This window comes from Acanthisitta chloris, unplaced genomic scaffold (assembly GCF_000695815.1).
Source record: "Acanthisitta chloris isolate BGI_N310 unplaced genomic scaffold, ASM69581v1 scaffold4410, whole genome shotgun sequence".
Taxonomy (NCBI): Eukaryota; Metazoa; Chordata; class Aves; order Passeriformes; family Acanthisittidae; genus Acanthisitta; species Acanthisitta chloris.
Window position 1 is genome coordinate 41,090 of NW_008653198.1, and position 9,705 is coordinate 50,794.

The 9,705-nt window shown below is 38.5% G+C and overlaps 1 protein-coding gene across 1 annotated transcript; it reads right to left on the reverse strand.

Moving 5' to 3' along the window:
* Nucleotides 1–5,250: 5,250 nt before the first annotated feature.
* Nucleotides 5,251–9,572, reverse strand: LOC103807111 (chromosome unknown open reading frame, human C18orf21). The gene is made up of 3 exons (XM_009079834.1): nt 9,381–9,572; nt 5,855–6,063; nt 5,251–5,451 (listed from the first exon to the last, which is right to left on the reverse strand). The coding sequence occupies exons 1-3, from the start codon at nt 9,492–9,494 to the stop codon at nt 5,301–5,303; spliced, it is 474 nt and encodes a 157-aa protein (XP_009078082.1). The 5' UTR covers nt 9,495–9,572; the 3' UTR covers nt 5,251–5,300.
* Between the last annotated feature and the right edge of the window lie 133 nt (nt 9,573–9,705).

Genomic DNA, 9,705 nt, shown 5'->3' on the forward strand with positions numbered 1-9,705 from the left:
CTACAGATAATGTAGAACTGATAAAAGAATGAGGAAAAATCTCAACCTCTTCTTGATGTATATAAGTTTTAATTTTGAGAGAGTGCTATTTTCTGGATATATTTTTCTTTATTTTACTGTGAAATTGTTTACTTTGAGGAGTTTTTCATAGCTGGGGTTTTGGAAGTGATCCCTCAGGATTTGTTTGGAAAAGAGGACTGGTAAAGGTCACTGTTACAGCAAGTGTCATATATTAGTGGCTGAATGGTACGTTGGATTTTTTTTTATTTATATGGGAAAGGCATCAGGTATAAGTCATTAGAAGATTTATATTGTAACTGTAATAGTATAGCAGGAGATAACATGGTATGATACAAATGCAGCCCTGTAGTATCAAAAAATACCTCCAAATTCTCAGGTTCCAAAGCTTAATGTACGTACTTCTGACATCTCAGGAAGAAAAGGGGCTGGGCAGGGAAAGGTGGGTTACCTAGGAGCTGAAGGGGAGAATATGCCTAGGTGGAAATGAAAAGCAAACTGAATGTCAACTTTTGTCAAGACAGAAAAAACAGTGTGAAACTGGGCAGCACAATGTTTGAGCTGTAGGTGGGACTGTACAATAGAACTGCTTTGGGGGGTGTTAACCACCCCGGCAAAGAAAATGTGTGGGTATACCCTGCCTGCCTCTTCTAACGTGGTCTGACTCCAATCAAACCAGAATGGCCGCCCTACAAAAGGCACAATTATAAAATATCTGAACATTTTTCATCTAATAATAAAAGCATAATAATGAGATTTTTTTTCACTATATTGCACTTTTATTGAGCATTCTCTGGAAAAAGCAAAGAGATTCCTGCAGCACTTTGCCATATGAGAATGCTTACCTTGGAGGTCACTGGGACTGCTTGTATATTCTAGTGTTTGCAGGCTTAAGCTGTGTTTTTTGCTGAATGTTTTGGAAGATATCAGGAATATTACCCCACTTGTGTGTTTTTAAAAATAAATGTGATGTCCTTAGTTGAAAAAAATCACCATTCTTAGAAGTTGTGTTTCATTACTCTTCTTGGAAATTAAACTACAGCCTGCAGTAACATTAGCTTGTTGGATTCACTCTGTTAATGTTTGTATTAATATATTAAAACACCTCTGCTAACCCTTAGCAACACAACCCAAACGAGATGCTTATTATGTATTTTATCTGAGTAGTCTTCTGAAAAAAATTTTGACAAAATTACATTCCTGTTTACCTGAAGTTTAAAAGGACGATGTGTCAGGACTTCCACAGACTAATGCTGCTCTCACAAGTCTGGTGCTTTGATGATGACCGTACGTAGGACGCAGTCGCCTGCTGCGCAGATGGCCATGGAAGACATGGACATCAGACTAGGCCTGCCCGGCCCTCTGCAGGAGAGCTGGATATCAGCCTGTTGAAACGTGAGCAGATGGATCTGTGCTGTGGGGTTTTTCAGTGGGGAAAACCAGTGAAAAGCAGCGTGCCTAAAACTCGATGGTTACATATATAAATACTTAGAGCCAGTTCTGCTCATTCCTCATGCATATAATCACAGTGACTATTCCTGCAAGTAAAGAAAGCAGACTCAAAATGTAGTGTCTGAAGTGGAATTTATTTTTTTTAATGAATGACCAATTTTGTCTCGGCTCCTATTTCAGTGTGTCATTTATCTTAAGTAGTAAATCTCTTCCATCTTGTTATTTAGGAATCTAATTCTGATTTCATATTTACAATATTTAAAGTATCCTACTAAGCATGATGTTTTTGTGGGAATTTGCAAAAGTTCAATAGCACTTGTTACTTGTTTGCAACAGAAATAGACTCATTTGTTAAAAGCTAACAAGAAAAGTTTGAAATGTAAAGATGTTTCATTATTGTGCTTTTCTGACAGAACCTGTAATCCTTGTGTGATTTATGTCCTCGGAATAGCACCTGTATGTACGCTCTTTCATATTTAATAAAACATTGTTGTAAAAACATCTTTGAAATCCTTGTTTATTGCTTGCTTACTCTTATCTCACAATGGGAAATGGCTTTGTAAACTGCTTCCTATACTTAGGGGTCAGCTGGGATCTTGTACTGATGATGCTAGGGAAATGGTTGATACTAATTTAGAAGTTTATTACTGTCTGTATTTGTATTCTATGTGACAATTTTCAGTGAGGAAGCAGTGCCCATTAAAGGGTCTGAAGTCTAGGACTGTAAATGTTTTCAAATGAAGTAGTGTTCACATACCATCTAGTCTGGCCAAAGTTTGTGTTTCTTTAGAGACAGGGCTGGGTATGAGGGAACCAGCTGGAATATGTCAGCTTGAGGTTCCCATTACTCAAAAATTGGGAAAGTGGCTCAAACCAATGTTTCAAAATAAAATATGCTTTAGTTGAGCTGCTTATATTAAGACACACTTTGTAACATTTTCAATATGACATGATGCTATTACTGCCAATGATACACATACCGTTGCCTAAGTAGAGTTTGTATGAGCTGGGAAATAACTCTGTAATTAAATGCCTTTACACAGGACTGTATGCTTAACAGAGACCTTCCTGGTCTTGCTTTATAAAGTCTAGGTGAAGTTCTGCCCTCACTGAAATCAGGGAGGGCATTTCCTCTCTCGAGTTGTTCTTCCAGCTCTTCAAACACAAACCAGTAATGTGGCCTGGCAGTGGTTTGGCAGGGAGGCTCAGCAGGAGTCTCTTGCTGCTGACAGTTAATCTTCAGTGTTTCGTTGAGTACAGGAATGTAATGTGTTCTGAAAGGAAGAGTGCATCAGATGCATCTATATATGTGCATATATGTATGTGTGTAATATATATACATAGATATATGCATCTGATGTGTGTATATGTAGGTATATACCTACATATATCATGCATACACATACGTATATACATACATACATATGTGTGTCTGTTATGTGAATGTTTTTCAATACACTGACCCTGTAAAAGCCCAGTAACGGAAAAAGACTGTGTTAAAGGCTTAGGAATAACATAAAAACATTGGAGATTATTTCTACCCAGCATTTTGAAGCACACTTGTAAAACAAGGAAAGGCACATACTGAATGATTTTTTTTCCTTTGATCGCAGAATGAAGTCTGATAGCTCACAATAACGATCCCCTTTAACAACACATCTGGACATATCTGACAACTCTGGCAATTCCAAAGAGAAAAGATGAGTTTTTTGGAGCATGGCAGACTCTATGTTAACAAAGAGCACATTGCAGTAGCAGCACACTTGGAGCACGGGATACCTGAAGCTCAGTGCCTGCCACCCGCAATACACTATTTGTAGATGTGTAGGTCAGACAAGCTGTCCTGTGATCCTGTGAGATAGGTTGCCCATTAGCTTTTGCAGCACACTGGTTGCGCCCCCATCATGTATTTTATCCTTCATCTGTAGTTTTATCCAACAGGAACGCACTCTTGAGACCACAAGGTGTTGCATAAAAAGGAGAGTAAACAGGGACAACTGAGAGATGTACTTTGGTCTAATACATTAATGTTGGGGCAACTTGAAACACAGCAGATGCCCATGCTGGTTTCACATAAGCCTCGGGGGAAGCACATCAGTCGTGTACCTAATGTGTGTACTTTATATGGGAAAACTGATTGCAAAACTTCATTTTTTTTCCAAATACTTTTGTATAATGTACATTTTCCATCAACAAGATTGAAGTATTTTTTCAGAGGACTGGATCATAAATACAGCTACAACAGGTGAATTAATACCAAGTTCTGCATTGGAAAAGGCATCACTCCAAGGTTCGTATTTTGATCAAAGAATGACAGTTAATTTGATCCTACATGTATGTAAGAAACAAATGGCAGTGAACCTTTCAGTTATTGTGCAAATGCAGATATTGTGCAGGAGATATAAAAAGGTTACATGCCAATCTTTGAGACTGTAGGTACAATTTACAACAAACTATTCTCCCCTGCCCTGGATTGCTTTCCAGTCTGCCAACTTATTTGCTGGTCCTATTTCTTAAGCAGTGTTCACTGAGTCTGAATACATTTAAACTATTCATTAGACTAGCAGAAAATAAAAAAAAGGAAAATACAGACCTTTAAACCAAAGAATGTAAGTATTTTTGACTGACTGGTTCTCTTCTTCAGAGGGGAAATCTGAAGCACCATTTGCAGAACTATCCCTGCAGACGGTATGCAGGGCAAGGTTATAAACCTCAGTCCTGAACAGTGACTTTCTACTGTCCTCTCTCATCTCTGTGCCAAATTTAAATTGTAAAATCTGACACTGGAGACCACTTTAACCTTGACGATCATCTTTTCCCATCAGAACACTTTGGTGCAATGACTTCACTACTGTCCAAGGCAAAGCTACTTTTCCAGACTGAAGTCCAGGGAGGGAGCAACTCTGAAGCCTGACAAAACTGAAAAGACATTTAAGAAAGAGGTTCTCTGCTGTCATTTTTTAACATCACAAAAGTGACCTATTTTGGTAGCACAAGCAAATGGAAATGAAGCACACCCTGTTCTTTATGACTGTATCAGTAACAAATCCGGGTGCTGATAGCAGTCTAGCGTGGAGCTGTCAGCTGGCATCAAGAACATCCCACATCAGAGTGCAGTTTTACAAGGTTCTGTGTTATCCTGGGATCAGTATTGTCTGCAGTCCAAATCACAGAGAACATTTTTATGACAATGAAGAAACTTAATCTGGTGATATCGTTTTCTCTTTCTCTTTACAAGTGCTGTCGTAAAATATAAGTTATTTTGGAACCTTTGTAAAAGCTGTGCTTAAACTACCACAGCTATCAAAAGACACGACACGACAGGACACTACATTAGACCCTTGAAAACACCCTACCTGCAGAAGGTACCAGTGAAAGTGTATTTGTTTTACTCAAACCTGAAAAGCAGGGGTGAGATGTTTTACATTCTGTTGTGATGAATTACCTTAAAAATAGTGGGACAGCGAAGTGGAGCAAACTGCAGCCTCCCCACCCCCTAACTGCTTTCTGGTCAGCCAACCTATCTGTTGGGCCTGGTGGACCCACTGACTGATCTGCTATCTTCAGCTTCCTCAAAGGACTGATCCCAGCTTTTAATTCTTGTGCCATCAGAAACTGCAGAAACACATTCAAGATTCCCAAGCATGTTAGACTGGCTATCTTATCTCCCTCTGGCAGACAATCACTCCCCTTAGAAACAGGACTTGCTTCTAAAATACATGGTCTATGCTTTCACCGGGTGCAGTACCTAAAGAAATCACTTTGCTGATTTACTAAAACTGGAACAGTATTTATTGCTGTGATCTTTATTACTTTGAAATAATGTATAACTAAAGTAAAGTCAAGAAGGTTTTGAAATCTGCCTGCTGGCTCTTCTCTTGTTCTTCTAGCTCGAGCATCCATTTTAGCTTAGAAAAGTGAGAACTTCTTCGGGGAGCCTTGGAAGCAGAGTTGGGTGTCGCCTGTCCAGATCGACGTGTTCTGAAAAACAAAAAGACTCAAATGTCTTAAAGGTGAGAAACCAGAATTAACATAAAGTAACAGTGAAAAGTGCACAGATATAATTTGAGTGACAAAATGTCAAGGTAAATAGTGTATTTTCATGTGAAAGCAGACAGAAGTATGACTCTGCTATGTAAATTTTAAGGCAGACATTTCACACTAATGACACAAACATAATTGGGCATTCTTTGCACACTGTGGCTTTTAATGAGAATCTTTGACTTTAAAGACTGGAAAGTTAAAATTGATCTCCTCAACCATACCACTGAGAAAAACACTTAGTTATCAATTTAGAGTTTATTAAATGACTGATTTACAGTCAACAAGACATAATACACTCTACTCAGCAAAGTGCAGCTTTTAATAGGAGAGACGCAGGTACCTGGGAAGTGATGAGGGACTGTTCCCTTTAGATCCCAACCTACTGCAGCTTGCAGGTGTCATTTTCTTTGCAGATGGAATTTTTACATCTGGTGTCTTCAGGCTGGATTTAACACTCGGAGTGCCGGAATTCTGTGTATTGGCGTCCAGGAAATCCCTGCTTTTACCATAATGTCTCATTGTTTTGTTGCATGAGTTGCACGTAACCAGCTATAGAGAGAAGGGAAATACCAACCACTCTTTCAGTCTTTCCACCGCTATGTTATAAAGGCATTATGAGAATTATCCAAACTGTTCTCCAAATACCAAGACACATGTTAAATATTTGCTTAAGTAAAACATGAGATATTAAAATGTAATGTATACTTTACAAGTAGTATTTTCATTCAGGCTTCTTAAATCAAACACATGCTATGGGTTTATTCCCTAGAAATTACCCCAATTCCCTAAGCAGCTAATTTCAGGAGACTTATAAGTCTGAATGTAATGTTGTGCAGTGAAATACAGAAAACAACATTGTCAAGAGAGAAAGATGAAACAGGACCTGACCTGGACATATGATATCCTGAGTATACAAGACACATTTTATATACAAGAGTACCCTTAGATTAGGGGTACTAACTTGTATTTGGCTAAAAACTACGACATACCATGTGATCTAAATTCGTTAGCATATTCTACCCCCAAAAAAGTTATATTGCACACTTTCCAGGGAGTCTTGAGATAAAACATTTGAATTGCCAAACTCTCAAAAACAGTAATCCATTTAACCAGTAACAGCAAATCTCAGTGAACAAAGAAGAGGCTTTCTATGAGGGCAAGGAGGAGATTCTAAACAAAGGGCACTTTCTCTTCTCTCTGTTCACTTCTAGGCTGCAGGGAACTTCCAGCAGCACAGTAAGTTGAGAGGTGCATCAGAACAGATAATGTCAGAGAGTCACAGAGACTGTCAGATATTCCTGATATCCCTTACTGCCATGGCAACTACTCATATTAAGCGACATGAGAGTAATGCAGCTAGACAACTTTCTGAGGCACACAATTACACTGACAGAAAAACAGTTACATGATGTTTCTGGTTAAAAAAACACACTCAAAAGACTGTCACAAAAATGTCTAAGCAGTTTTGAAAACATCTATACCAAATCATTCTTCATTTCAAAGTGTGTAAATTTAACTAAATTCAGATTGTTTAGAAAGAATTACATTTAGAGATGCCAAAACGCAACATTTTCAGTTAAGTGTTTTGACTGTCTCTAGACATTATTTTGTCAGCCTAACGAACTAAAAAAAAAAAAAAGAAAGATTATTAACTTATACCACTCAGGTATCAATGTATTTTTAGTTCTTTTAAATGAAATTCAGGTGGAGAAAAAACCAGCATCACTAGGCAATTTTGCACTCCGTGGAATATAAATGGAGGTGGACCACCTTACTGTGCAGGAATTACTGGATTAATCATAGCCCTGCACAGCTACTTTCCATTCCCTGAACTGGATATGCAGTTAATGCCAAAAATTTTAAATGCCCTGAAGTAGTCCCTATATGTTATATCCCTTTATCATGGCAGAAACAGTCTCAAACCAAGTTCCACTTGCTAAGAAAGGTGTCAGAGGCACAACCTGTCACATTGTTGCTCACTTTAATTTCCAACCACACTCGACTTTGCATTTTCACAAGTCTCAGGTATTAGATTCCAAGGATCTACATTGCTAATTTTGAAAGCTGCCAGTTGCTGACAGCATTTGAAAGACTTAAGACAAGAAACACTTAAATTATAATCCGCAGGAAAAATGCAAACTGAACAGAACACAAATGCAGCAAACTGTAATTACATACCAAGATTTAAATAGTACCCAGAGTTTAAACTGGACCTATGTAAAACTGAATTTTAAACTACTCATGGGAATGCACAGTGCGTCCTACAGACTCTCTCCAGCTACAGAATAAATGTAAGAACCCACCCTAATTTTGTAGGACGCTGTTCTTTCCATCGGTTGCTTAAAGAGACAGTTCTCAATGTATCCTAAATACTTGTGATCCCAGAAAAATAGAGCAAATATTTAACCTCACAGAATCACAGAATATTCTGAAGGGACCCACAAGGATCATCGAAGTCCAACTCCTGGCACTGCACAGGACATCCTCAAGAATCACACCATCTGCCTGAGAGCAATGTCCAAATGCATCTTGAACTTGGTCAGGTTTGCTGCTGTGAGCACTTCCCCGGGGACCTGTTCTAGTGTCCAACCACTCTCTGGGTGAAGAACCTTTTCAGATGTCCTTTCTGAAGCTCAACTATGATCTCCAATTTGGGGAGAGTGCCTTTATGCAGCATCTTGTTTTCGCCTGACAGCCAAGAACCTCTGTGGTATTTCTTCGGTTTAATTTTGTATTAGTGACTCTTCTATAATTTTTGGGTTTGCCAGTTTTACTCCCCAATCATCAGACTCTCATTCAAGAAAGTGCTAAGTGTGCCAGCAACTTCTGGGTACAATAGATTGCTGTCTCCTTTATTACAGCAGCCACTCATATAACTTGTTTTAAGAGTAGGACAGACCTTGGCAACACTAGATTAAATGTATACTATTATTTTTCAAAGAGTAATTATTATAAAAAATAATTAAATCTCATATCCCTGAGTACTTCTAGGAAAAACAACTGAAGCCCCAAGGGCAACATCAACTTGTTTAAATTACCTATGTGGTTTAGTTTTGAAAGACTTCCTACGGACAGCAATATTTGAAAGTGACAAATTAATCCAGAAGGTAACAATTATCCCTGAGAATCTTGTGAAATAAATGAAATAAAGCTTGTGTTAAAATATATTTGCTCAACTGAACAACAGATAGAACTGCAACAAGGTCAGCAAATGTCAAGTTACATACTGGCACAACCAGCCTAACTTCAGTCAATGGCATGTTTTTCTTCTTAGGTATGGGAGTATTCTTAGCAATGGATTTAGGATCTACATGGCTGTATTAAGGCTCTACATCTAGTAGAGTTGCTTGGTCTTAGTTCTGCCACCTTCATAGGAAAAAATGAGCAAGGCAGGTGTCTGCTACTCTTGCCAATTTTTGCAAAACTATGCAAATGATACAGTAGCTGACAGTGGAAATGCCAGAGCTTCCTGGCAGGAAGAAATCACTTGATTTTCTGCAAGATTTTAGACAGCTGCAGAGTCTACCTTGACTGCTGCTAAAGATACCACAGGGAAGGCAGAGTTGCCCGTGTACCTTCTCTGACGTGTGGAGCTGTGGGGTTTTTTTTGGAGGGGAAAGCTTGCTGTTCTTGTCATTGTGTTCTTGTTCTATCTATTGTAGATGGTAGATTATAAAAAATGTGATTATGAATAGAAGTTATTCCAAAAAAAATGAAAAGTCATATGCTGATGAAAAAGAAATGTGTAGGTGTGAGTGCCTCTTCTAAGAGAAGGTTTCTGTACCTTCTTTTTTAGGCCACTGAAACAGGGGCATGAAATTTAGAGAAATACTGTGTATTTGCCAGTTCCAAACAAATGTCCTTACCAGAACACTTCTGGACTCCCTGTACTTTTTCAGAAGCTTTGTCTGTTTCATGTTAAGCTTAAGGTTCTTCACCTCTCGTTTAAGAACTTTCTCTATCTGTGGAGTCACTTTCATCTTCGGTTTGAGACGCACTCGGTAGCTGTCAGGAACCAGGAACTGGAAGCAGTAAGGACATACCCTTTCCAAGGCATGTTCACTCTCTACACACAAATAAAGACAAAAGGATGAAATAATTACCTTTTATAACCGAACATTAAAATGTTTCGATTTTTAGCATGTGTCTTTAAGATACACCTAGAACACAAAAGGGAGCTGAGCATGAGTA

Bases quoted from the DNA above. Each gene is read 5' to 3' on its own strand.
- LOC103807111 (XM_009079834.1), bottom strand. From the start codon at position 9,494: ATGAAAGTGACTCCACAGATAGAGAAAGTTCTTAAACGAGAGGTGAAG. The intron at 6,064-9,380 runs GTAAGGACATTT...TTCTCTCTATAG, and splicing joins GGGAGTCCAGAAGTGTTCTG to CTGGTTACGTGCAACTCATG. The intron at 5,452-5,854 runs GTACCTGCGTCT...TTTGTTTTTCAG, and splicing joins AGTCCCTCATCACTTCCCAG to AACACGTCGATCTGGACAGG.